Consider the following 27,404-nt stretch of genomic DNA (forward strand, 5'->3'; position numbering starts at 1 on the left):
CCCCACGCCCGTCTCGCCTAGCTTTCCCTTCCCTTCCCTGCCCAGATGGAAGCGGAGTACCACCACCTCCAGGCGGGTCCCTCCTCCGCCTCCCTCTGGCCGTGCGCGACGAGGCGCAGGAAAAGGGCCGAGGGCGACGACCTCTCGCCGGCGGCGGTGGCCATGGATCTCGACGCCGAGGCGGAGCGCGCGGCGGTATGTTCGTTCGACTCATCCCCTACCCCGCTTCTCCGCCCCACCCCCGCGCCCCTGCGTTTCTTGCGCGATTTCCTGTCGGTTGGTTCCTCGACGGATGCTGTAGTTCCTTGGTGCGCGTTTCTTGGGCAGGGTTCTTGGGGAATTGAGGGGATTGGGGATCCTCCCCTATTCGTGCGGGTTCGCGCCGGCCCTTGGGTCGGGAGCGGAAGGGTTCTTTCGCTGGGTTGGGGATTATCGAAGACTTCTTCTTCTCGGTGGATTTCGGGAAAGGTGCTGGTTCTTTAGGTTTCTTGCGTTCCTGGAGAGTGCAGACTGTTCAGTTCTAGTGTTCTTGGAGCGCATTAGTCCCGAATTCGTGTCTGCAAGATAGATTCTTTGCATCTGATTCGGTGAATATGGAATCGACCCTGATAGTTCTATGACATTCCCAAAATCACAAGTTTGGAATCTTTTCTACAATGTTGATACTTTCTTTTTCTAGAATGTTGATACTTTCTTTTTAAGTCAAAATCTTTGTACCCTGAGTTTTCTATGAATACGAAATGGAAATGTGAATCAACGTCTGACAGCTGTGATTTCTTTCGAAAATCCCAGGACAAGCTGAAAGCAGTGTCACAAGAACTTGGGCACGAGATTCGGGTTTTTTCGAGCACAACATTTGCCGCAGTACCTAACAATCTGCCCAGTGCAAAGCATGGTATCAAAACTTTATTTGCTATTGCTTCACCAAAATCTCTCTTATCTTTATGGTAGTTGTGTTATGACATCAAACCATTGTTCTTGCAGAGGAAGATGATGACTTTTATGAGCTTAAGCCTGCTGATTATTTCAACTTGATTTCAAACAGGATGGCAGGTAGACAATATTGTTTGAGAACTTCAACATGTAACATTTTAGTATCAGTATTGGCTAAATCGTACTGTTTTGATTTCTGATTTACTTACTGTAACACTGTTGAAAATGATGACACTGTGCAGAACAATCTAAAATGCTACAGACTCGCAAGATGCGCGAGGCAGAACTTGCTGCTCAACGAGCAAAGATAACAAAGGTAGCGTTATAATGCACATCACTCATGTTTACTTTTCTCACAATCAGTTAATTTGCAATGCTGCTTTGTCTAGTTCTCTGTACAAAGAAGCAATTTGAAGAGTAGCATAATCCGAATTATCAATTCTTTTGTTCCCTTTCTATGTAATTGTTAGTTAGGTCCTTTTTAATCCAGCCTTATCTGAACAGTGCCTTAAGAGATGCTTGAAGAGCGGTATATTTTTTATATTTGACAAATAAATAAATATGCTAATTATAAGTGTGCTAGCATGTGAAATCTTCTTATGATATATTGCATAATGATGCACAGAGTTCTAACTGGTTATTATTAGGTTTCTTAAATAGAGTTCTGCTACTTGTTTTTCTTTCATTTCTCTTTCTGTGTCAACTTTGTATATTCATATTGTTGGTAACCACTATAACTGTAGGCAGTAATGAGGGTGCGATTCCCTGATGGTTACATTCTTGAGGCTGACTTTCTTCCATCAGAAAGAATTCATAGTCTAGTGGACCTGCTTGTGAAAGTACTTGCTAGACCAGAACTGCCGTTCTATCTTTGTAAGTTCTGCTGCTCTCAAAGGAATGAAAGATGTATAGTTTAACTAATATCTGTTTCCCCTGTGTTTTTTCCCTCTTGATCATTCCCTTTTATTTTACCATGGCAATAATTCATTCTGGTTACGATTAGCTAAGGTTTCATCAATCTTGATGATAAGACATATTTATCTTTATCATTGGCAAACAAAATAGCAAATATGTAGGTAATCATGACACGTAGGTAAACAAAACTAACCTGCCATATATAGTTCGACGCTTAGAAAAAAATTGTGAATAAACTTTTAGTGCGTCTTTTTGTGCAAAGGGTTTTAGAATCAATATTAGCTGCTATTGACTTATTGAGTTTTTGCGATTATGAGGCAATTGTTATGAAGTGCTATTGGCCAATAAAAAAAACAATGTGGTAAAAGTGTAAAACCATTGGTTACACTGATTGATGAGTCTGTACAACAGTAACACAAATGGGAGGCCTCTTCTCATATGCTTTCTTCTAACAAGTTTGGTGCCTGTGCTGCACCATGGAATCGTTTTCATGAAAAGCTTCAATTTTTAGGTTATGCCCTTTAGTTTGAACAACAACAGTGTATAAAGTGATGCAATATGATAATTATAGTCTTGCTTTAAATAAAATATGCACCATCAAACTTGTATGGAAATGTTCCTTGGGTGAACTTATAAAATGTATGGGCTGATAATCTTCGTGATCGTCTGGTATTATTTGGCGTGCATTCTACTTAAATGGAAATTCCATGTATCTTCCATACTCGCATCTTAGATGTACTGTTTACAATTTCTTAATGCTGGATCCATTCAATTCCGTAACAGATACAGTACCTCCAAAGAAGCGAATACCAGACACGTCACAAGACTTCTATACAGTTGGCTTTGTCCCTGGAGCTAATGTCTACTTTTCTTATGATGATCTGCCCGAAGGTATGCATCATCATAATGACTAGTGCCAAGATGAGAAAATGAGAAATAATCACCTCTCAGCTGAGTGTTTTAACATTTGTTGTGTCTCTTAACAAAAGTTAATTTTGGTGTTACACTTTTATAAAGCTTTGTTTCCGCACGCATCTAAAGGCATGCAAGTTCATGATTGCCCCTACCCACCCAACACGCTCACATGTACACACAAAAAAGAATTTGCTTCTTGTGCACATGCAGGAGGTTGCCATTAGTCATCAAATGATGCAATTTATCCTTGGTACTGTCGAAGTTTTCATGGTTATCACTTTGCTAGACATTCAGAATTTCAGATATTTATGAGTTTTCTTATGGGCGGTATCACATGTTTTGGATATGCAGGTTCGGAGTTAAGTCCAGATGATGTAAAATCAGGACCTTATCTCTGTGAAGAAATTCGAAGTTTAGACGGACTGTCACTTCTGTCAAAACCTGCTAGTCAATCTGATTATTCTAGGATGAACTCTTCTGCTCATCAATCTGATGCATCTCAATCTGATCCTGCACCAGCAGCAAATAAGAAACCCAACAGACCAAAGTGGTTCAAAAGGTAATATTGTTGCTCTCAATTGCAGTCTTTTGCTTTGATGCCTATTCCAAGTTTTTCTGTCAGTCATCTAGTTCCACACTGTTAGGAATATGACAACTTCATATGTTTAGATACTTTTGAAGTTCATGGCATACTTTAGATGAAAAATCCAAAATAACCTGCTTGCGATTGTGGTCCAATAGTTGAAAGGAGAGAGATTTGTCAAGTAGCACCTATCAATGAGTATCCAGGACTTCAGAGCATTGTTAGCATTTATAAGGAGCTTGAAATTGGATCCCTGCCTAGTAGACTTCATGTTTCTGGTTAAATTTTGTTTGGCTTGCATTCTTACCTTTGAAAGGTTATATAAATGCTTAACTAGTCTATTGCAGTTTCATTTTAATGCATGCATTACATACCGACCAAAAGAGATTTCTGCGATGATTATTCTCTTTGCTTTGAATAACATGTGTACTTGAGCTATTTTGTTTCAGCATATCTTTTGACTACAAGATCACGACAGATTGACAGTTACCTACCCCCTTGCAGGTGATACCACTGGAGGCATCAAGAGTGTGCCTTCAGCACAGAAGAACTCTGTTAGGCTTGTCAACACTTGTAATTCATGGTTCAACAACTTCGAATTTGAACAGGCTGCACTGCTGTAGTACTAGACTTGGATCCTCTGCTCACTGAAGCTGTTGGACCATTAGAGATTGATTCCATCTTTTGTAGGTGGGATCAGAGTAGCATGTAAATTTGATTTGTTGCAACTCATCAGAATGCTGCTGTGGCTGAGTGCTTTGCTACCTTACAAATCGTGTAAAGACCCCATAGAAACGTTACAATAATAATCCTATGTTCTTAACGCTTCACAGAATGGTGATGTGCCTGTCTACACACTACATTTTAAGCAAAGTGAAGTGTTTGAGTTGGCCTGGAAAATACCAATAAACGTGGGGTTTCAGATCTGGAGTGCTTTTGCCCTGCTTATGTCATGATATTGTGTCAGATCTGGAGTGCTTTCTTGGATTGATTTTCATGCTGATGGACCCCTCATCAGCGACTAATTAGTCGTGGAGTGGTATAGATTTTCCAGAAGGCGTGGGCCAGCTAGATTTTGCGTGATTGCGATATTGCGTATTTGTATTCAATGCTTAATGCTTGCTATGCTGTACTGAGTTGCTGCTTTTGACAAGAACGTTTACTTTGATATTATCAAGTGTTCATATTGTTAGAACTGGAGACTGAGTTGCTGTCTTAAGACTGGTCCTGTGAGTGTTCTGGATTGTTCGTTTGCATCTACCTCATGATCTCTTCTTTTCTTCTGCATTTTCAGATAAGGACACACATGGCTGCTACAATTACTGAGGTTGAGACATGAGAGTGGAGGCTGTTATGTCTGTCCCTGTGGATGTTTATGTTATCTTGCGATTCTATTCCATAATTATTTGGCGTTTTGGTTGGTCCGTCTCTTGCGCAGAAATTAAACTAGAGCAGTTGCAAACGTCCTAACAGCAAGGTTACTGCATCTCATCAGGTCATCTGGCAGCATACGACACTTATTTTCATCAAAGGTGTATGTAAGTACACATGAGACCTGGCATTTCATCCGCCGAAATGAGGTTGCCATGATCAAATTCACAAGCATATGTGACTGGAGGGCCCCCTTTCTGGTGGAGTGGTGAGTTAGACACCCACAAAATCGTAGTAGAACATCCAAACCACCAACAGGTAGCAGAATATCTTGTAAGGGGGGAAAAGTAACAGGTACAATGCATGGCTTCATTAACCATAGAGTGACATTTTCCCCAATTTAAGACTAGATTAACCTCTTCACATCTTTCTAAAACTTCCGCACCACTTACTTTTAATATTGCCGTCTTACATTCAGGTCTTGAGTTAGCCAATAATCTCGATTGGTTGACCTGCTGCTGATCTTGCTTTGCTAGCATCTTGGAGCCTGCCTGCCTGCCTGCCTAGGGGAGATGACAAAGGTGTGGAAGTTCAACTCCCAATGCAAGGTTGTTTCCAAGGTGCTTATAATTTCCTGATTTGTTGGATGAAGCTGGTAAAGTTTTTCAGGGGTGCGAACGTGCGAACGGGCTCATAGCCCGGTGGCAAAGTCCAGGGAGGGACCGAGCCGGTCAGAGGTTCGAGCTCCCAGCTCGTTTGACCGTGCCAAATGGGTCTCACTGTTTAAAAAAAAGTTTTCAGGGTTGGTTGGTAGGATAGCAGCCGGATGCACTGACTCCATGTCCGCCAGTTCATTTTCTTGGTCATAGTCAAAGTCAAACCCACACTAGGAAATAAGGAGTGCATGCAACAAGGTCCATGGACCCAGACTGCAAACGGCAGCTGCAAATAGACAAAACTTTCTGAACTCTGGAGCAGATTGCTCCAGCAAGCAGAACAAGACTTCCCGTTTCCGTTTTGTACGTTCTTCAGACAGCATAGCAGTGCTCAAGAAAGTGTGAATCGGCATCGATACTTGAGAGTTTCAGGAGAGCACTTGGCAGATAGGGAAACGCTGAGCACCGAGGTAGATCCGTTCATGGCAACTAGACATGTATGGGCCATAGACAAGTTAAACATATTCTTTTCGAGAAAAATAAATAGACACGACCTACACGGATCAGGGATCATTGAGCTAATTAACTCCAGTCCTGCTGAGCCAAGACACATGTAGATCGGATCTTGGTTAGTTTAACCAAGAACACGTACGTCCGGCTGAAAGAGTAGTACACACGTGACCCATGCGTACCTGTCACATAGAAGGCATGCAGTTCGTTTTCAGCAATTCAGATTATAGGGAGAGGAGAGCTACTAGCTACCTAAAAACTACACGGATAATTAATTCGGCATGCCTAAGCAGGGAGTGGCTGGGGAGTTCTTCATCGGATTTGAATAGCTGTCTAGATACCATATTAAGACTAAGCATAATAACTATAACGTTTCAGTTTGTTCGGCTCTTCTTCATTTTTGTCTTAATTATTTGATATGCATCTTTAATATGCAGAGACTAAGAAACATTCTTATATAGTTATATCAACTTGATGTAAAAACAAAAGTTATAAAATTTCCCATTTTTAAAAAAAACTACCCGGGTGAGGAGCAGCAAACGAGTCAACTGCAGTAATAGCGCCACTACATCACGAGTCACGTGCGTATGCGTGATGCGTTGCAAACTGCAGGGCATATTCCATCAAGGCCAACCGTGAATCGCCATTGCCGACTCACGAACCACCTCCAGAAGACCTCGTCTGTCTTGCTGCATTCTGAAACCTTCAATAAAACCACGGCCTTTAAAGATGCTGCACTAGCCTGCATGCATGTTCTTGCACTAGTGCATCACGCACATGGATTGGTATTCAACTATTCAAGGCCGGGCTGGCTAGAAGCCGACAGATCTGCACCGGGGCAAGTCCTGGTACGGAGATCTGTGTGCTGGAAGGGACGAGAGAGAAGACGGAGATCAGCTCAAAACAAGTAGAACCCCGGTGGTAGCGCCATTTACAAAACTTATAACCTAAGTTAGTCTTTCCATCATTTACTTCTATTAAGATATCAATAGCTTTTATCCAGAAACATCGCTTGAAAATATCAAACTTAAATAAGTTTGGCCACTCCATGTTTATGATGCGGCGTTGGTCCTACTTTAACTGCTAGTATGCTAAGTAGTTTGCTAGGTGTATGCTCCTCTTTACTATCGTGATCACACCACTTTTTTTTATGACAATTGCGTAAAAGGATATAGTTGTTATTATTTGGAGGCACGGTTCTCTTTTTTCTTCATAAGGATGCACAAGCTATGAGTTATATTAACTATACAGTACGTGAGAGAGTGGCTTGCTGGGGCCAATGAGTGAATCAGGGGAGTGGTAGCTTAGAGTTAGTTAAAATGTTTTGAGTTACAAGCCAAATTATTATTTTTAGCTACTATTTTATCAAATTATGAGTTTTTTGTAAAATGCTTAGCGTGCATATGTCCCATGCTAGTTACGCCCATGTGATCCATGGGGTTAGAATCATTTCATATCTTCCTTTTTGAGTGAGAATTGTATACTTCTGTTTTTCGATGATCATTCTAATACTATTTTAAGTTAAATCGCTACTAGAATTTTAATGTATTATTATGTGGATTAGAAGATCAATAGTGAGTTTTTTTTATCGAAATTGGCTTTATCTGAAGTGCTAGTGTTTATTTTGTTCATCTAAGGCTACATGTTTGGATTGATAAGATTATTTTTTTTAATGTTTCAAATTGATATCTTTTTGGTGCTTTATAGACTGTGATGTTAGATTCTATGATCTAATGATTAAATTCTATATGTGTATCGGATATAAAAAAAAGACAAGAACCCTTCTAAGCTTTTCACTCAATTTGGAACACTAAAGACGTCAACACTGTGGTTTCACAGGTGTGCAATCACACACTTGGGTGCTAGCCAGAGAGAGCGGGCCGACCCAGCACAGAAAGCGTGGGGCTGCAGTCTGGTTGGCATGACAAGACCTATTTATCAATTTTATACTAAAATATAACACACGTATTACACCTACGAACCGCGATTATTTTTATAAAATTATCGAGTGACATCTGTACAGCCCCTGCCCCTTGCTAGGATAACATGATATTTCAAAGAGCTCCTTACGTATGTATGATATTTCAAAGAGTTATCAAATCTCATGCTCAGAGGCGATGTATTTAATAAAAGTTTAACGGAAGAGATGGCATCGCGTGGTATACCTTTTACTTGAACAGGATATGCCTTGAAAAATACTGTGAGAAAGTTCACACATCGCAAGTAAATTCTATAATTAACACAGACCTTTTTCCTACCGTTACTGCCACACTACTTTTTTTTTTCTGGGATAAATGCAAAACCCTTCCAAAAGTCACTTGGATTTTGACTTTCCCCCAAAAGTTGTTTTTTTTAAAAAAAATCCTAAAAGTTTGATTTTGTTGCAAAAACACCCCAAAAATTAAAACAATTTAAAAAAACAACAAAAAATTCTAAAAAAAACTAGAGACAATTATAAGACCTTTTGTGAAATTTATTTTCAAAAATAATATCCTTTGCATCATATTTCATGGAGAGTAAGTTTGAAAAAAAAAAGAAAAACGTGCAACTCATTTATTAATTCGAGTTAAATGCATAGTTAATTATTTACTAATCCAAAAATCATGAAACAAAATTTTTTAGTCTTATTACATGATCCTCTATCTTGTAAAAATACATGAAATCTTGAAATAGTTATTATAACGTACAGGATTGAGTAAATATGTTGCAGATAGATTAATTCATAACTAATCCATAACACCCCAAAATTAGTAAAACCACTTTTATTAGTTTACTTAAACAATTATTTGTGTAGGAAAAATAATGGTAGACATGACAAAGTTAAAATAACATGAGTTAATAAATGAGCTGCACATTTTTTTTTCTAAACTTCCTCTCTATGAAATATGATGCAAAGGATATTATTTTTGAAAAAAAAATTCACAGAAGGTCTTAGAATTATCTCTAGTTTTTTTAGAAATTTTTTAATGATTTTTTTTTTTGAATTTTTAGAGGGTTTTTTTGCAACAAAGTCAAATTTTTAGAGGATTTTTTTTAACAAAACAATTTTTGGAGGGAAAGTCAAAATCTAAGTGATTTTTAGGGGGGGTTTTGAAAGACCCCGGAATTCCTCGGCTTGACACGCGAGTGCTTGGACTTCGCGGTTGGTGGCAGCACAGAGCACGCCGGCTCGCATCGCAGGTTGGTGAAGGCAAAGCCAGGTAGGTAGTGGGCAGGTAAAAACGGAAAGGAAGGTCCAAGGCTGGTGGCAGCAGGAGGCCGCCGGCGTCGCGATAATGCGATATAAAACTCCGGAGAGACCAGCGGACGCGCAGGAGCACGAGCCCTACCCCGTCCCGCCGCTCCCTCCCTTCCTCCCGGCCTCGCACCGGCTCCCGCACAAATCTCGCCGCCGGTCAGTGCAAAATCTCACCTTTCCCCCCGTCCAGTTTGGTGCTTGCTCCGGCGAGTCGGAGGTTTCTTGGTCCGCCGCCATCCGTCGCGCGGGTTTGCTCGGGCCGAGTTATCGGTAATTCCTGCGAGGAAATTCTTGCCTTCGGGTGGGTCGGGGTCGCGGTCCTTGCGCGCGCGCTTTCGTGAGTCGCTCTAGATTCTTTCCTCAATTGCTAGCGGTCTGCGGCGGCTGCGCGCCCCTGCGAGGGTGTTGCTGCGGCTTTGTTTTGCGCGGATCTCGTGCTTACGTTGTGGATGGCTTCCGTGGAGATGATGATCTTGTTGTTTCCAGAATTTCCAATCCTTCGTGTACCTATAAGGCTTTCAATTTTCACCTTTCTTGGTATGGTGCTTGACTAAGATTTATGGACTGCTAATTTTTTTTCTACTTCTGGGAATCTTTTCATCGCCAGTTGTTTTGCCGGGTTTGCCGAGCGTGGTTCCGTTTGCTGCTAGGAATTGGGAATTAGCGGAGGTTTTGGAATTTTCAGCTGCAACGTTTCCTTTTCGTTTCTGCTACTAGAATTAGGTTGGACAACGTAGTTTGCTTCGTGTATTTCTTACACCGTAAGTGGGTTTAGCAACGACAAATTCCAGAATTTTCTTTTTCCAGAACTCGACAAACTCCAAACTCAAGAGTGGGAACTGATGCTGCTCTTTAGATATTAGAACCGAGATGCCTTTTGTGTTCAAGTGGATATTGCTATCTTAACCTTTGGATATGATGCATTTAGTGATCTTGGCAGCAAAAGAAGTAAGTTGAGATTGTTTTTCGTATACAATAAGTTGAGATACTTTGCCCTCAAAAGCATGAGGTAGATCCCTAATTTAAAGAGTACTAGGCGGATTGAACTATTAGAACTCTAGCTTAAAGGGGAGGAAAAAGGAGTGTGATCTTAGATCTGATCATGTCCTGTTTTTGTCTCTGGTATTGACGTGGCAGTAGATGCCAAGCATAAACAAAATGGTATTGCATGGAACAGGACTAACCACACAAGCTACTCATGTGTTCTGCTAGCTTATTTTGTTTGCTGTTGGATATTTCAACGAATAGGGTGAAAATGCTTAGACTAACTCTGGATCACCTTAGGATTCATTGCATCTTTCTCACTTGGTTAGGTGTATCATTGAAGGAAGAAGAGGACTGTCCTATTTGTCATGTCAGGAGGATCAGCTGAATCTTCGTTGTCATCAAGACGAAACAGCTTTAATTCTTCATCTAGAGACCTAGACCTTCCTGCAGAGCAAGGGTGTCTCTCCATTGTTGTACTTGGGGCTTCTGGAGACCTTGCCAAGAAGAAAACTTTCCCGGCACTCTACCACCTTTTTGATCAGGTATTTTACTGTTTAACTATTTCCTGTATAATTATTCTCGAAAAAAGAACTATTTGTCAATTTATAAAAGATACAACTGTAATGCACATCCATTGAGGCATTTCTCTCTCAGATGTGATAGTTGCAGAGGACAATTTGAAGGACTGATAGCAAACAACAGATCAAGCTTCTACTTATTCAACAACTAGCTGTGCTGTAGATCATTTCTAAAGACAGAAAACTTAGTCTTTATGAACATGCTACATCTCTGCCGCCCCCCCCCCCCCCCCTTTTTTGAGAATTTGTGCTATGTTCTGTGATACTTATTCAGCAACTAGATATGGTTATCAAGTTAATTGATATTTTGTGTTGAAGTTAATATTCCTGTATTACAGGGATTTTTACAATCTGGGGAAGTGCATATATTTGGGTATGCTAGATCAAATCTTTCTGATGATGGGTTAAGAGAACGCATTCGTGGGTAAGGTTTCTGATGTGTGGAGCTAGTTAAGGTTGCATAACACGAAAGTTCTGTTTACTGTACAAAGAGTTTCCTTGCTTTCGATACCAAGACATGCGAACTTGTATGCATTCACATTCTGCTGCATTTAGAAACTTACAACCTCAAAACAAATACTACTATTGATCTAAAATATGCTGTATATTTGGCTATACTCTGTGAACATCAGACATCAATTCCACATGTATTAAAGGTGTTGCTTTTATACAGGTATCTCAAAGGAAACTCAGAAGATCTTTCAGGATTTTTGCAATTGGTAAGTTGTTGTTATAACTTATAACCACACATAATTCATTATGTGACACAGACATCATTGTGGGAAATTTGTATCTCAGATAAAATATGTCAGTGGTACCTATGACAATGGAGAAGGATTTAAGAAATTGAACAAGGAAATATCAAAGTATGAAGCGTCAAACAACTCAGGAAGCTATCGCAGGCTCTTTTATTTGGCATTGCCTCCATCAGTCTACCCTTCAGTGTGCAAAATGATCAGAACAAATTGCATGAATCCATGTAAAGTCCGTTTCCCATGCTATATGTTATTAATTTTGGAATTCTGATAAGCTGTTGCACTTTAATAGTTCATATGAAAAAACATGGATGGTGAAGTTATAAAGTTAGCGGGGGCTTCGAGTCTTCGCAGAAGCTTTAGCTTCTCGAAGATCTATTTTCTTTGCTTTTCCTTAGAAGGAAATAAACTTTGGCATTGTTATTCAGAACTTCCAGATGTGCAGTGGTAATGAGGGCATGATGATTTTATATTTTATTCCTACCTGCTGTCCAGGCGTTCACTTCTTTCTGTGTTGCTCTGACATTGAGACTAAAGAAGATAAAACAAGTCAACATCCAGATTATGTTTTATCTGTTGAGTATGATCTGTTTGGAAAGAATTAGTACAAACGGCACACTTGCTGTTCATTAAAATATTCTGTGTTGGTTAGTTTTTCACAAATAAAGAGGAAATAAACCAATATCAATTCTTTATAATGTATTTACATCGGAAAAATAGAGCAACATACTACAGTACTATATTGCACGTTTACTTCTGTTGAGTTTGGGCTTGACATTAATGTTGTGCTTTCAGCTTCTCACCCTGGATGGACTAGAGTAATTGTTGAGAAGCCTTTTGGAAGGGACTTGGATTCTGCAGAAGAATTAAGTGCCCAACTTGGGGAGCTATTCGAGGAACACCAACTATACAGAATCGACCACTACCTGGGAAAAGAATTGGTCCAAAACCTGGTAATGGCTATAATTTTTCTTGTCATATTTACATTTATCCCAATTCCCAACACTTGTCTAACTAGTTTTGAACTGATCACATTTTACAGCTTGCGCTCCGTTTTGCCAACCGCTTGTTCTTGCCTCTTTGGAACCGTGACAATATTGATAATATACAGGTAAGCTGGTTTGTAGTTGGTACTTGGTAGTCAACAGTTGGCAACTTCGTTTTGCTGGTTTAAGTTCCATGTGCGTAAACTGCAATTACTTTATCATTCAATAATACATTTTTTAAGTTCCTTCCATTAGTTGGTTGCTGGACATTTTTGTGAGTATAGAAAACTACGTATTCTACTGTTGTTTCAAAATGGAACCTAAGACAACTGAAAACATTAATGCCTAGCTATCTATAGTTTAAACATAATAGTACCAACAATATGGCATGCTAACCAATCCAACCTTGCAGATTGTATTCAGGGAGGACTTCGGGACTGAAGGGCGTGGAGGATATTTCGACCAATATGGGTATGTAGAAGCAATTTTCTTTCTTGCAAAGTTAGAACTAGAAGCATTAGTGTACTCCATTTCTTTTTACAGGGCATATTAAGATCTGAGAAAGTCTTGCAAAGCATACTTTGACCATTAATTTCTCTCACAATATATTATCAATTGCTACGAAACTATTATCTTATTAAAAGATATGTGAAGTACGAATCTATTGATACATCATTTGTACACTAAACATGTGTATAATTTGACTAATATTGGTCAAAATTTACAAAGTTTGACTTTCTTGAATCCTATTTTAGAAACGGAGGGAGTACTATATTTCATTAGCATTTTTTATGATGAAGTTTTCTAATATAAAACCATACCCCTACAAGCCTAAAATATATCTCCCATGCCACACATATATAGTAAACCAGGTAATGATGTTAAATTTAGAAATATTTTCAGTCCTGGTTGGTCCTTATTGATGAATAGATGTGTTTTGTATCTGAAACTGTGAAAATGCATATTTTTCTTTGTTGCTTAAACTTACAAAATTTAGCAAGGAAAATTACAAATTTATAGGAACCAAAGAACTTTATACTGAACACGAATAAATTCACTGTTCGTATCACTCTCTCCTGCTATAGGTGAACATAATATTTAAGTGTAACGAATACTGAATCCTATCCCATCTCTGTCACCTTGCTTATACATTTTCTTGTTTCTCTCTGGATACCTTCATTGTTCGCTCTATCAATATCTTACCCTGCTCCTGTTGCTGCAGAATCATTCGAGATATCATTCAGAACCATTTATTGCAGGTAATATAAGTAGGTTTATAAAATAACTTGGTATGCTATGATTCTGAATCGTTTCAGTACTCGAGATCAGTTTTTAGTCTTTTAGTGAGTTTGGACAATAAGGGCCTCTTTTTTCACTTGCCATTCAGAATATTTTACATCTATGGGCAAATATGGTTCCATGCTGAATCTTCTGTGGATTAACTAGTACATTATAGGCTTCCTCAAAAAAATTAGTACATGATAGAATTTCTTGAAGAGTACAAATGTCTTTACGAGTTAACAGTCTCAGTAATAAATTCTTGTTATCTTCTGCAGGTTTTTTGTTTGGTTGCAATGGAGAAGCCTGTCTCCCTTAAGCCTGAGCACATCAGAGATGAGAAAGTCAAGGTACAAATGTACAATCTCTCTTTACTCTCTTCATGTTACTACTATATTGCAGCCTTGCCAATTATCTTGCTGGTTTAATTTGCTCTCTGAAATGTAGCAGAGTTCACATATTATGTTTTTGTCATTTAGTTAGTGCTTAGAAAAACCTGTTTCATGTCTTAATGTCAGGTTCTGCAATCTGTGAACCCTATAAAGTGCGAAGAGGTAGTCCTTGGACAATACGATGGCTACAAGGATGATCCTACAGTGCCAAATGAATCTAATACCCCAACTTTTGCATCTGTTGTACTCCGGGTGCACAATGAAAGATGGGAAGGTATCTCTTTCATCCATATGTATACATATTACAGTTGAAAAGGATGTCACTGAAATAATTGTTCTCTTTTTTTTTCAGTTCACCGTACCTTTTTCTCGACCACAGTATCTTTATTTTCAGTATTAACCCTCAAATATTCATATCATGCAGGTGTTCCTTTCATTCTTAAAGCTGGTAAAGCATTAAACTCAAGGAAAGCAGAAGTTCGTGTGCAGTTCAAGGATGTTCCTGGTGACATTTTTAAATGTATGTGCATAGAAGTCAATGTTCATAGTGTAGTTAACTCGTAGCACACAAGGGCCGCTACCTAAGCAAATATGTTTTGTCTTTCTATAAAAACGGAGGGGAGTGCCTTTACATAGCTAGACAGTAGAAAGCTAGATGTTGTTTCATAAGTTAGAGACCATGAGATCTGAAACTACCAAAGGATTGGCTAAAGGGGTTGGTTCATAATGCAGAATGGGTAGGACAGATCCATGCATTGATACTGGGAAGACAGGTAAGTACTTGCTTTAGGTTGAATAAATACAATATGCAGCATGTATTGCATTTTAACTTGTCACTGAAGTTTTACTACATCAGCTATCATGTTTTCTAAGTTTACCCTATCCTATCATGGCATATTGGTAAATTCCTTATGATGTTAAATTAACTCAAGTTGGACCAGATGCTTAGTTTAGCATGCAAATGTGAATTATAGGGTGGATGGGTGAACCTCTACGTTAATTGAACACCAAAACAATACCTAAGGAAGACAGTTTTCCTCACCTTTTAGCTTCATGGAATGCCTCTCGTTGATGTCCTTTTGCTACGAATATTTTGTTTTGGTTAATATGTTGTTCTGTTATGTTTAAATCATTGAACTAAATATAAATATAACCTGGTGAAGGTAAGAAGCAAGGAAGAAATGAGTTTGTTATACGCCTCCAGCCATCAGAAGCCATGTACATGAAACTAACCGTAAGTCCTGCTACTTCTCTAGGGTCTACTATTTCAATTTCTTCAGTTAAATGTTGTGACATTTTCTTGGAGAAAATGATTTTTTTTTTCCGGAATGGGTTAATCCCGAATTTCATTACACAAAGGCGACGAAATTACAACCTGTTTCTTCCTCCGAACCGAGACATATACAACAAAACAAACTAAGGAAGAAAAAGGTTGTATAAATGAGTTTCTAATAAAATTGTCTTTGGTAAGGATGGCATTTTGATACACCAACACACATAAAGATTTTAATTTTCAAGGGGATTTTTGCTTTTCAGATTATGTTATGATGCAAACCAACCTTGGTTCTGCATAAGTGGTTGTACATTGACTTCACTGAAAACTTTCCAGCATTTCACCAATTCCAAATAGGCTTGTCCTCCTCAGGGGACAAAGCACAAGTCATAAGAACATCCTTCATCCTTCTCATCTGGCTCTAAAGCCCTTCATTAAGCCATCTTCTATATAACAAATTCCAATGTTTGCTTGCAGCAGAATTGTTAATATAATATTTGGAACTGTATGAATTATTGCAGGTCAAGAAACCTGGATTAGAAATGGCTACTGAACAGAGTGAACTTGATCTGTCATATGGGATGCGGTACCAAAATGTCAAAATTCCCGAGGCGTATGAACGCCTCATCTTGGATACGTATGCGCCATCATTTTCATTATTTTAACATTTATCTCTCTTCTTTACAAAGAAATTCGCTCATCTCGAAATCATAGATGATTCTGCAACATCATGTCTTGAGATCATATAACCTTGTAAAGCTTGTTCTATACAAAATGATACTTATCTTTATTGCACTGATTGATATCCATGCTTCTACAGAATACGAGGAGACCAACAGCACTTTGTTCGCCGAGATGAGCTAAAGGTTTGCGCCACCCTGCATATTTGTGTGCTCATCGGGAATCCTTTTTCTTCAAGAAGTCTTTCATTTCCGTTTCGCCCTAACATGTCCCTGTTGGATTTTCAGGCTGCTTGGCAGATCTTCACTCCACTGCTGCACGATATTGACGCAGGCAAGCTGAAGGCTATCCCATATCAACCTGGCAGCCGAGGCCCCAATGAAGCCGATGAATTGAGCGCGAGAGTTGGATATGTGCAGACCCATGGTTACATATGGATACCGCCCACCCTTGCCTAGAATGGCTGGATCCATAGCCTCATAGGAATTGTGTATCTAGGAAGAGTGCCCCATACTACCCCTGCGGATCTATATTCCCCATTTTCGCTGTAATGCTGACCAACGGGCTTTGTAATAATGGTCTACAAAATATTCCAACTACAATATGAAATAAAAATGCTTGTTTCAATAATCTAGATTTTTTCAGGCAAATCATACATTCTCATGATTCACACTGTTCACAGTCAGACATGCTTCTAAACACCAAAAGCTTGAATTTTTGTCTGCCAGGTGAGTTAGCAACTAATAAACTGTAAAATCTTCTGCACATATCCTCGATACCACAAGCTCAGGAGAATCACAAAATAGAAAGGGATAACTAACAATGCCCATCGCCAACAGAACCTTCTCAACTGGATGCAGGCCGTGTGCTCCACTGAGTACTGCACTATAGCAACCAGACCTTGCTAAAAACAATCATCGATGCGACACGCTACTAACAAGCAAAGCAAACTACGATCGCGCCACAAGCAAAGATTAGATGGGAAACGACGGCGCGGTCAGTAGGGCAGGGTGTGGTTACCTGGATCGGGGCCCTTGGGCGCCGAGGCGCAGATCTGCTGGTTCGGGCACCCGGCGCACGCCTCCGACTTCCCTGCCGACTCCGACTGCGTCCCGAGGAAATCTTCGGGCGTACCCAAAAACCGATCAAAAGGGGTCGCAGAACGCTGGAATTCATAACCTCCGAAGACCAAAGAAGCGTGCGAGAGGTCTTACGGTCGTTGCCGTTCTCCGGGACGTCGCCTCCGCCGCCGACGCCGCCGTTCTCCATGATTCCGGTAGCTTCCTCTCCTCCTGAGGCTGCTCCTGAGCTCGTCGAGGTTTATGGCGTTTGTTTGGGAGTCTGTTATTCGAGGGAGAGGCTTTCAGAATTTAATACTTAATTCGTGTGTCTTTCAAATTTTAACCCTTAATTTATGTACCTTTCAAAATATAACATTAGGACTATAAATTTCTTCATTTCCTACTAATATATACTATTTTGGTATTTTCTTCTTTTTTTTTTTCCTTCTCTCTCATTTCTACTCCCTCTTTTACTCACACGTAGGAGGGAGGGACGCTCAACTAACATGAGCTCAATCTCATGTCATTGGTCTGCCATGACCGCCCAGAGCAGCACATGCTAGCGCTGATTAAATCCTACGTCTTCGAGCAAAATCCTATATACCCGAACCCTATTTCTCCATAACTTGCCATGTGAAGCCTCAGAGAGGTCTACACGATGCTATCCACCATTTCCTCAGCCTAATTCGTCTTCTTCACGATCAGATCGAGCCTCTTCCTTAACTTTAACAGCTCTATTATGCCCCCTCACTGCCGCACCGTCGTGCCACAACCTTCCCCGACCGACCGAGAGCACAATGACCCTCCCCTTACCTTCCTCCTCCTTTTGTGTGGGTAGCTTTTCCTCCGACGTGACACGGGCATTCTCGTTCGCATGAGCCACCCGCCGCCACCCCTTGATGCTCGCCACTTATCACCTTTTGCCCAAGCCCACCTATTGAGCCCTATCCAAATAGATTTTCTATGGCACGCTACTTTTTTTTACCACTCGATTAGATCGATTAGACCGTTGCTCGCCACTAGCGAGAGCTGACCGACTTAGTTTGGAATAGGAGAGAAGAGGTGGAGAAAAAAAAAAGTAAAATAATCCATAATAACTGACATAAGTATGAAATGAAGAAGTTAGCAATCTTAATGTTAAATTCTGAAAGGTATGTGAATTGAATGTTAAATTCGAAGAGTCACACGGATTGAGTGTTAAATTCTGAAATATCTAGACGCTTGGGCTGGAGGGTTAGCAACGACCGCGCGGGATGATCCAAGCCGTCCGATCTCAATCGGGAGGCCATGCGTGGTTGCCAAGGAGAAGAAGATTTGGGACTTGGCTGGTGGGGAGGAACCGAAATATCCACTCGCAGACACGTCGTCGCCGCATCCCTCGCGTCGCCGCACTGTCTCTCACCGGCAGCGTTGCCGCCGGGTAGCCGCAGAAGCTCACCGCCGCACCAAACTCTATTCCTGAAGCCAGCAAAAGGGACAAACAGCATGAGAGCTGCGGTGAGCTCACCACCTCCGCACTGCTACTCGCGCCGCCGCGCCACGCTGCTGGACGCCCGCCATGTGTTCGACCATGTGCCGCAGAGGCGCCTGCCGCCCCTGGCCGTGGGACTACGCGCCACGACCGCGGCTGCGGCCTGCCGGAGGCCCGCGCGGCGCTCTTCTGAGTCAGCCGCCACTTGTCGCGCCGCTTCAGGTACTGAAACTGGAGCCTTTCTTGGCTTCCCCCTTGCTCCGATAAGCTTGCTACTCTTGATGCATGAGCTTAACTTTGGAGCTGCCTCTTTTGTGCATTGGAATAATATGGTATCCAGGAGGTGGTAGCATGGTTGGATTGTTTTGCATGTGTGGTTCGATGGCCTTTTAGGCTTGGTGAGGCATTGGGGTTTTAGAACAGTATCTTTTGGTGGCACAAGACGACAGTGGGTGATCAAGAATGGTTGGAGGCTTTAGGATCGCTCTCAATTCTAAAGTAAACTATGAAATGGCATCAAATGGTTACTGATGAGGCTGCACCGGGCCGGTTGAATCTTGTTTATCTGCTTTGAGGAGCAAGGTCAGGGCATGACTCACTCTTGGCATTGATTTTGGGGTGTTACAGTGGTACGAATGAAAGGGATGTACAGAGAGGATGGAGAATCTGATGGTTCGTAAGATTTCAGAGTTCATAATCATACCCTCTGGGCAATGTAGTTTTTTTTTCCGGACAGGTTCACAAAATGAATTCAACTGGTCAAGTTTCATATTCTTAATGTCTCCCCTTTTGCATTGTTGCTCGCTTCTCTTCATTCCTTCCAGTTAATTGTGTGTGTACTTATTGACACTTCACCTTTATACAATTTTGTTATTTCACTTTAGCTATATTATAAAAAGTGAGAATACATAGGAGGAACTATGAATCTTTGATTTAAGGAGAGTAAGGAATTGAACCCATGAACTAAATTACCACAAGCATGTCTGTCCTTAGGAACCTTCGGATTCACTATCTTCTTGATTTTATCGAAATATATGGAACAGAATAGCATATATGATGGTTGATCTCATTATGGAAACAGAATGTGTTGCCTGATAAATGGAACAAACCTAGAACTTGAAAATCCTTAGATACACACATCCAAAAAAATTCTGTGGGTAAGTGGCAACTTTCTTATCTGGTTGGGAAATCATTTGCATGCTGGTTCAGGGAACATAGCAGTTTGCTTGCTGTCGCTGTTGACTTCCTGGACTTTGCTTCATTTTAGTAGATACTAAACACCATTGCTTGAGAGGCTGGGATCTTGTACAACTCTTTACTTGTCCCAAGCAATGTCTGCTTGCTGAAATCAGGTAAGGAATAAACTCTAGCGTGCAATATTCTACTGTGCTTCATTCAAGAAATGAAGAAAGTTCTTCATATAAAAGAAGCATACCTTTGTCATGTGTTGTGTGTTCGGAGGTTAACCATTCTTGTTGAGCTCTTCCTGTATGCTTTCCCAGATTAACTTCTCATCTTTGTTAAGATATGCTATACTCATCCAAACTACATCATCATTTAACATGTTCTCTAACCATTGAACAGTTCCTCGTTTGTTTAGGACACTCCTGCAAATTCCAACAGCCTCTTCTTCATGTCCTCGCGTGCGCTTAACTCCGTCTGCATCCTTGCCATCAAGACGAAACTTTGAAGGCTATATTCCTCGTAGCTGCTCAGGTTCATCTTTGCAGATCTATAGCCGGTCATCACTTCTAACTCTATCACCATCTTCAGCTCTCATGGTGTCCTCCCAGCTCAGCTCTTCTGACGTAGCCCAACGGTCAGAGGAATGGTTTGCTCTCCGCAAGGACAAGCTCACCACAAGCACCTTCAGCACTGCCTTGGGTTTCTGGGCTGGCAACAGACGGTCAGAGCTGTGGAATGAGAAAGTCTTTGGACCAATGGACATCAAGTTGGCAGATACGGCCAGGTCTGCCATGGACTGGGGAACCCATCATGAAAGTGTGGCCATAGAGCAGTACACAAGCATCACTGGACGAATGGTGGGCACCCTTGGCTTCGCGGTGCACACTGAGGCCAACTCTGGATGGCTCGGAGCTTCACCTGATGGAATTCTAGGGTGTGAGCCTGACGGTGGGATCCTGGAAGTCAAGTGCCCATTCAACAAGGGTAAGCCTGAGGTCGCTCTGCCATGGCGTATCATGCCATACTACTACATGCCGCAGGTGCAGGGCCTGATGGAGATCATGGACAGAGACTGGGTCGAACTCTACTGCTGGACTCCAAATGGGAGCAGCCTGTTCCGAGTGCTCCGAGACCGCGCATACTGGGAGCTCATCCATGAAGTCCTGCGTGATTTCTGGTGGGGGAACGTGATGCCGGCACGGGAGCTACTGCTCCTAGGGAAGGAGGCTGAAGCTAGATCATTCGAACTGCAGCCCAAGCACCGGCTCACAAATCTGATGCTGTTTAGGAGCAGGAAACTTGCTTCCGAAGCCAAGTTGTTGTGTATGGATGTTGGTGGTCATGTTGAATTCTTCCAATGAGTGATTCTATCAGTGATTGTATTCTGTACCATGATTATTCTTTAAATTAATCCATGAATGACTCTCAAACCACTATTTCTTTTGTTTTATGTTTAAAGGTATCTCTCAGCATATGCCTTGTGATTGCTTTGTGTGTTCTTCATATTTGATGTATTTGCATTTGGTGAAACCATTGCTGAATGATTCTCAAACCATTGCATTCTACTTCTTTTGTTTTATGTTTAAAGGGTATAATCTCTCATCATATGTCTTGTGATTGTTTTGCGTGTTCTTCAGATTTGATGTATTTGCATTTTGCTGAAACTACTGAATCTAGAAAGAAGATGCCAGGTTAAAAGGATAGCTCAGACAATGAATAATTAGGTGGATCGGCCAAACGTATGTGCAGATGTAATTATTTGTTCTTTCCCTATGTGTTATGTTCTTCTCTCTAAGCATATGGATTCCAAGATCTTTCCTCGCACCAGGGACTTCCTGCCTTTTGGCCATTGTAAATTGTAATGCTTGTGTTGGCCTTTTCTTTGCCTTGTACCCGACGGAGAAGCAACCAGATCAGAGAGCTGTTGCTTCCCTCTTTCCTCGATGTCCAAAACGAATTACTACTCTTAGCCACCTGTCGGTTGCTTCCGAGTTCCGAGTTCCTACGAATCATTGTGTTGCGTTGCCTGTAGGACAAGCAAGCCTGTCTGAAAATCATCCCCAGCTCAAGAGGCCGGCACCTGGCAGGACCATGGCCAAGGCCAGGGCTTAACCTGGTCAAGAACATTCGGCAGGAGAGACCTGTTCGAAATTCCAAATCGAGGCCTAATTGACCGGTAAACCGTGTGCTCTGTATAGTGTAGTCTTGGCCAGTTTTTTCGGGTTATAGCGCAGCATGCCACTGTCTGAAGCCAGGCCCATAACAGTATTGGTTCGGCAGATTTGTAGGAGCTCTATTATTAGAACAGCACAAGCAGTTGCTATTCTGGACGCCACATCCGTAGGCACCCGTTCCTCATGTCAAACCGAACACACTAATATCAAGTTCTCCTGCAGATATTTCTTATCAAGAGACCAAGCGTCCTTTCCGTCCAGAAAAAGAGGACGAAGCACTTGGTTACAAGGGGCAGCAATCAGGAGTATGCTTGCAAATAGCAAAAAGAAATATGCGTTACACAGCCTTTTGCTATTTGCATGCTTTGTTTCGTCAGCACGAACTAAGGACGGCCAATTACCAAACTTGCCAGAATGGGATCACAACAAGATCTGGCCACAAGGAACAATCCCTGAACATTTAGGTAGCCACATACCGGGCTACTGGCAAAAAATAGGCACCGAGCTTAAGTTAATAGTGTGTTTTTATTTCTTGGAATGTAACTGGCAAAAGTCAGATGCCACAATGTTTCTGGAACTCGGACAGTAACTATTACATTTGTCACGTAACGTACATAGGTAAATAATACAACTCTTCTTTCTGGAGGCCAACAATGCAGATTTATATCTGACGTTCCAAGAACATGCAGCATCAAAGCAACCCGCTGGCCCAAGTTTTCACGCTATACTTTCACTCCTGAACTTCACACTCCTGAGAGAAACATCCCTAAAACAAGAAAACTGAACATAATGAGACGAAATCTCACAAAACACTGAGGCCAGGTTTGGAAAGCAGTTTTCTAGTTTCATGCAGAGGCTCAACTAGTTTAAACTTACTGCGTTCCAAAAGGGGCCAAAATATTATCAGTGAGAAGTACAGCACCACCCACCTCAGTGTCACTACTCACTGCTGACACCTTAATAGCAAAACCATCCATCCTTCTTTTTTTCGGTTACATTGTCTTTTTTTTCTTTTTGTTGCGCAAACACAATACATCACCACGGCTGTTGCACCTACATTGATAGCAAACTGTACCTTTCTTTTTGTTCTTTTCCTCATTAGAAACACTCTGTTAAGATGGCCCCGCATGGATGGGAGCATTAATAGAAGAAATGCTATGTTAAGATTATCCATCCCATGGATCAACAGAGAATTGAACTCCTATTTTTCTGCAGGAGGTGAACCTTCATCCTTCTGACAGATACGGCAAATGTCATCCAGAGTAAATGTCTCGTCATACTCACTGTTTATACATCTCCCACACCGCAAACATCTCCGGATGCAAACAAGACACCCTCTGCAAGTACCAGATCTGCCGATATTGCATTCCTCTGCTGGGCAATCATAAACAAGTTTGTAGTTTGGACATCGTGGGCACCTCTCGATATCAAGACCATATCCATCATGAAGATCTGGTAAGAAACAATCAGGAATATATCCACCATGAAGATCTGGTAAAAAACAATCAGCATGCAAGATCCGTGGCTCCTGTTTGTGCAACGCCTGTCCCTCGTCCATTTTCAACAAGGACAGTAACTCTTCGTATTGTGCTTTTGATGCAGTGAAGAGATTTGCAACTCTGAGTTTCTTAATACCAACAACTGCTTTCATATTAAATGACTTCAGATTGTCAAGAAGACCTTGGTGAGTTATCCGCACACTGCCAAAAATGCCCAACTGAACCAAAAAAACAGAGATAAGCTCAAAAAGAACTAAACAAGAGGCAGTTAAGTAAATAGAGAAATGTGAGCTCTAAAACTGGTAGCGCAGGTTTTCTCATACTTGTTCAACTGCTGTTGCAAGAATCTAAAAATTATACACCAAATAAAAGTTCATGTCAAAAATCCTGAAATATTTAGTTGAAAAACTACTAATTACTGATTAGCCATTCTTTTTTTTTTCTCAAGCTAACTGCTACCACCATTCTTGCAGAGCGTGTAGGTCGTTTCATCTAACTAGTTTGGCTTTGAGATTTGGTCTGGCAAACATATGGACAAATGAATAAAAAGAGCTAAATAAAAAAGAAGACATGTAAAATCTAAGCTTTCAGTTCATCCCATAGACCCATACAGATAACTAGAGAAACTGAGGATAGCCCAAACAGCAATGTTCGAAATATATATATAAGCGTCCAACAACATTGAAGATCATCATATCACTAACATTCCAAACTGGATGCTCACAGTTGTAAATACTGATAATGTATCTAGAGCTAGCAGAACCAGATTACAGTTCATTTTAAAGTACAATGCAGAATTTATTTAAGGCAGTAACAATCATAAAAAATGGTATAGCAATATAATATTAACACTAGATGAGAATATGATAATATACAAACTAGAAACTACATTCGTATAGCAAGGGACAACATAATAAAATTGTTTCTAGGTTCAGCAAGACTTGAAACGCACAAGGGACATCATAATAAAATTGTTTCTAGGTTCATCGTTAGTTAGAAATTTTTGCAAGAGAATCACGCCATACTAACCTTTGTTAACTGTAGATTATTTTCTAAAACGGCTTTCAGCCCCTGATCTGTGATATTTTTGCAGCGCACAAGGCTTAGGCACTGCAAAGAACCCGGCCACTTTTGTGTCAGGCGTAGAAGATCAACATCAGATATCTTCTCACCCAAGTGCGAGTCAATATGGATGCATTTCCACAAAAAGGGTTCATTCCGAACAGCTGAATGCAATGACTTGCACACCATCTCAACAGAGAGGATGTCACGTAAGCCAAGATAGCCAAGAGCAAACATCATTCCCTCATGTGCATCATTTCCCTCTTGGACAGGAGGAGCGTCAACTGTATCACAGCACGGCAAAGTGGCGTTGCCGGAGCTAGATGAGTCCTCCACGAACCCAGTATGCTCTGAGCAGGACACATTAGGAGGCAACTCTGAAAACTGGTCCGTGCCTCCACCACCAGAGAGACCTCCAGAGCCAAAGGGGCTGTCAAAAACACCCATATAGCCACCAATCCATGGCTCCGGAGCAATCACGAAAGCCTGGTTCAAGTGATACCTCAGGTCGGCGAAGAAAGCATCATCGCCGCCACTACCAAAATGCCCAGCATCGGACATGACAGTGAGATCTCCGATGCAACTGGCGATCGCTGCGGTGAACGTGGTCTCCAGGTTCATACCGAAGGGGTCCGTCGGTAAGAGGTCCACAGGGTCAGACTCCTGCTCATCCCCCTCCAGCTCCAGCTCCAAGTCATCCCACCACAGCGAATTCACCCCGCAGGATGACAGCGGGGAGGCCTCCTCCGACCGGCACCCACACCCAAGCATCATGCCGGCACAGTCATCGTTCAGCAGTAACGAGCGTGAAGAGCAATTCAGCGCCATAGCCTCCAAGCTCCCTTCCACTACCTTCTATTTTTTTTTTCTTTTTTTTGGTTTTATCTACAGAGAACGATAGAACACACGGCCCCAGATCTCCTCAAGAGAACCCTCTATTCTCGGTCCGGGCCGATCACAAAACAATCCCTAGGACCAAAAATTTCACCGAGCAATCTCGATCATGGATACCAATCCAATCCAGTAGCAGAGAAACCAGGGACCCCAAAAATAATCCAAATACCCCCTTCTCCCAATCCACCCCCAAATCTAAACCCCCGCCATCACCAACACCACACAACCTGGATAATCACGCCCAGATCGCCAGAAACAATCGCACCAACAAGAATCCCCTCAGATCCCCAACACAATCAGCAACAGTAGGAAACCGAAATCGCCAAACCGGTACGTGGCTTCTCAAGCGGGTGGTGGCGATTGGCGACTCGGCCGCGGCAGATGCATGGCTCCGAATGCGGCGGTGGGGGGAACGCGGGTGCTGGGATTGGAGTGGGTGCGGCGGAAACCCTACGGGGGAGGCTAAGAGTAGGAGGGTGGTGGCGTGGGGGTTCCGCAAAAATCTCGAAGCCTCCTTCCTTCTCCTTCCCCTCTTCTTGCCCTTGGCCTTCCGCGCCGCGCGAGGGGAGCGGGGGAGAGGAGGGGACGAGAGGGCGTGGTGGCTTGCTCTGGTGGGGGCCGGCCGGGGCAGCGCCTGGGCTAGCTCAGGGGATTTGGTTTTTCTACTCGCGCACTCGCGCGGTTTTCCTCCGTTTTCCTCCCGTGCGGCCGGGGCATTTCCGGAAGATGTACGCCCGCGCCCACGGCCGCGCGGATTCACGCCGTTGGGTTACGGTTGGGGCGGGGACTGGAGACTCGTTCTGGTATTTGGAAAGTTTGCAGGTTTGGTTTTGCATGGGTCCGCACTTGGAAGGTGATCAAGAGCGTGATTCCACATCCACAATGTGAATAAATGCTACTAAATATGGGTTTGGTGTAGCCTCGCTCTAGATTTATATTGAATATTAAATTTATATGATAAAATAAAATAATTTAAATTTTTTATTTTTAATTTAAAATAAAAACCAGATAACTTAATTAAATACTCTCAATCCATCACAGCTTCAGATTTAAGATTTTTTAAAGCTATGCTTGATTAGCTCCAAAGATTCTTGAATTTGATGCTGTATCAAACATAACTAAATCTATACCAATACTGATTGATGATAAATCCGTACCAATTCTAGATGTCACAGAAGAGTCTTAATCCACAAGCAAATTGATTTCCGTGTGCCATGTTTCTTCTCTAGGGATAGGGCTTGCATTTTTCAACTTGATCCATGCAGTGCGAAAACAAACACGAAGCCTCATATGCGTCCTAATTTTGTAAGCAGGATTTTGGCATATCAAGGAATAATATGAAAACGAGTGCACGAACAGAAATGTAATCCTAGTACTAAGTACGGAGAAATTACCTTTTTCTCGGACGTTAAGCATCTTGTTGCTTTGATTTCTCTTGAGTTAATTCTCCTTCCGACCCGCCTCCTGAGATTCATCGAGCGTCGACCTTGGATCCTTTAGCTGTCGCAAGAGGCAATATTGGCGAAGGTGAAGGAGCATGGTGAAAAGAACTGTTGTAAGTCGGCAGCGCTAAATGTATGGGAGGGGAGTAAAAGTTAGGGTTATTGATCTCACCAATATTTAGGTCATATTTGGTTTCCTTACTGGTATCGCTCACCTTGCCTCATCTAGCGAAAGAAAAACTTACTTTTATAAGTATAGAGATAACTGACAAATAATCTAAACACAAGTATTGTTCTAACTTCTTGCTCAGCCAAATTAGGCGAGCATCAGCAAGAGATCCAAACGTACACTTAATGACTAATGAGGTTATTTAGGAATAATAACACGTCACTCCCTGAGAGCCACTAAAATACCTGTAACCACCACTTGTGTCACAGTCATGTATTTTCAGAAATGTCCAGGAGCTTCTTTGTGAACTAGCAGCCTTTTTTTCTCGTCACCCCCTCCCGTTCACGCTGGCATAGCCGAGTCACACGCCCTGACACCCGGGGCCCGCTGCAGCCA

At 41.7% G+C, this 27,404-nt stretch overlaps 5 protein-coding genes across 17 annotated transcripts; 3 read left to right on the forward strand and 2 right to left on the reverse strand.

Moving 5' to 3' along the window:
* On the forward strand, positions 1–4,272 carry LOC133889105 (plant UBX domain-containing protein 1-like). Of its 2 annotated transcripts, XM_062329566.1 has the most exons (8): positions 4–195; positions 793–895; positions 985–1,053; positions 1,176–1,249; positions 1,677–1,806; positions 2,632–2,739; positions 3,115–3,322; positions 3,851–4,272. In XM_062329566.1, exons 1-8 carry the CDS (start codon positions 46–48, stop codon positions 3,852–3,854), a joined length of 846 nt encoding a protein of 281 aa, XP_062185550.1. In that variant the 5' UTR covers positions 4–45; the 3' UTR covers positions 3,855–4,272. The 2 variants fall into 2 exon arrangements, with proteins under 2 accessions (XP_062185551.1, XP_062185550.1); XM_062329567.1 differs by lacking the exon at positions 3,851–4,272 and having other exon boundaries at positions 1–195; positions 3,115–3,326.
* Positions 4,273–5,844: 1,572 nt separating this feature from the next.
* Positions 5,845–17,499, reverse strand: LOC133889204 (cytosolic Fe-S cluster assembly factor NBP35-like). Of its 8 annotated transcripts, none has more exons than XM_062329687.1 (3): positions 17,266–17,482; positions 17,072–17,173; positions 5,845–6,065 (listed from the first exon to the last, which is right to left on the reverse strand). In XM_062329687.1, the coding sequence occupies exons 1-3, from the start codon at positions 17,318–17,320 to the stop codon at positions 5,956–5,958; spliced, it is 267 nt and encodes an 88-aa protein (XP_062185671.1). In that variant the 5' UTR covers positions 17,321–17,482; the 3' UTR covers positions 5,845–5,955. The 8 variants fall into 8 exon arrangements, 4 of the variants coding, with proteins under 4 accessions (XP_062185671.1, XP_062185669.1, XP_062185672.1 ...); XR_009903867.1 differs by lacking the exon at positions 5,845–6,065 and adding an exon at positions 6,725–6,748 and having other exon boundaries at positions 17,266–17,468; XR_009903866.1 differs by lacking the exon at positions 5,845–6,065 and adding an exon at positions 13,507–13,643 and having other exon boundaries at positions 17,266–17,467.
* Positions 9,028–16,681, forward strand: LOC133889203 (glucose-6-phosphate 1-dehydrogenase, cytoplasmic isoform-like). Of its 2 annotated transcripts, none has more exons than XM_062329684.1 (16): positions 9,028–9,391; positions 10,435–10,650; positions 11,025–11,110; positions 11,360–11,405; positions 11,485–11,665; positions 12,237–12,394; positions 12,484–12,552; positions 12,840–12,898; positions 13,650–13,686; positions 13,984–14,055; positions 14,224–14,371; positions 14,522–14,617; positions 15,261–15,331; positions 15,892–16,007; positions 16,191–16,236; positions 16,339–16,681. In XM_062329684.1, exons 2-16 carry the CDS (start codon positions 10,474–10,476, stop codon positions 16,507–16,509), a joined length of 1,533 nt encoding a protein of 510 aa, XP_062185668.1. In that variant the 5' UTR covers positions 9,028–9,391; positions 10,435–10,473; the 3' UTR covers positions 16,510–16,681. The 2 variants fall into 2 exon arrangements, with proteins under 2 accessions (XP_062185668.1, XP_062185667.1); XM_062329683.1 differs by having other exon boundaries at positions 9,028–9,277.
* Positions 17,500–18,352: 853 nt separating the features above from the next.
* Positions 18,353–21,204, forward strand: LOC133889207 (uncharacterized). Of its 2 annotated transcripts, XM_062329692.1 has the most exons (3): positions 18,666–18,805; positions 18,924–19,255; positions 20,168–21,204. In XM_062329692.1, exons 2-3 carry the CDS (start codon positions 19,219–19,221, stop codon positions 21,127–21,129), a joined length of 999 nt encoding a protein of 332 aa, XP_062185676.1. In that variant the 5' UTR covers positions 18,666–18,805; positions 18,924–19,218; the 3' UTR covers positions 21,130–21,204. The 2 variants fall into 2 exon arrangements, with proteins under 2 accessions (XP_062185675.1, XP_062185676.1); XM_062329691.1 differs by lacking the exon at positions 18,924–19,255 and having other exon boundaries at positions 18,353–18,805.
* A 1,244-nt stretch (positions 21,205–22,448) lies between these two features.
* On the reverse strand, positions 22,449–26,120 carry LOC133889206 (F-box protein SKIP14-like). 3 transcript variants are annotated; one of them, XR_009903869.1, is made up of 3 exons: positions 24,471–26,120; positions 22,872–23,659; positions 22,449–22,708 (listed from the first exon to the last, which is right to left on the reverse strand). XR_009903869.1 is itself a non-coding variant. In XM_062329689.1 (2 exons), the coding sequence occupies exons 1-2, from the start codon at positions 25,329–25,331 to the stop codon at positions 23,144–23,146; spliced, it is 1,377 nt and encodes a 458-aa protein (XP_062185673.1). In that variant the 5' UTR covers positions 25,332–26,120; the 3' UTR covers positions 22,449–23,143. The 3 variants fall into 3 exon arrangements, 1 of the variants encoding a protein (XP_062185673.1); XR_009903870.1 differs by having other exon boundaries at positions 22,819–23,659; XM_062329689.1 differs by having other exon boundaries at positions 22,449–23,659.
* Positions 26,121–27,404: the final 1,284 nt, after the last annotated feature.

The sequence above is a fragment of the Phragmites australis genome, chromosome 13, assembly GCF_958298935.1.
Source record: "Phragmites australis chromosome 13, lpPhrAust1.1, whole genome shotgun sequence".
NCBI lineage: Eukaryota > Viridiplantae > Streptophyta > Magnoliopsida > Poales > Poaceae > Phragmites > Phragmites australis.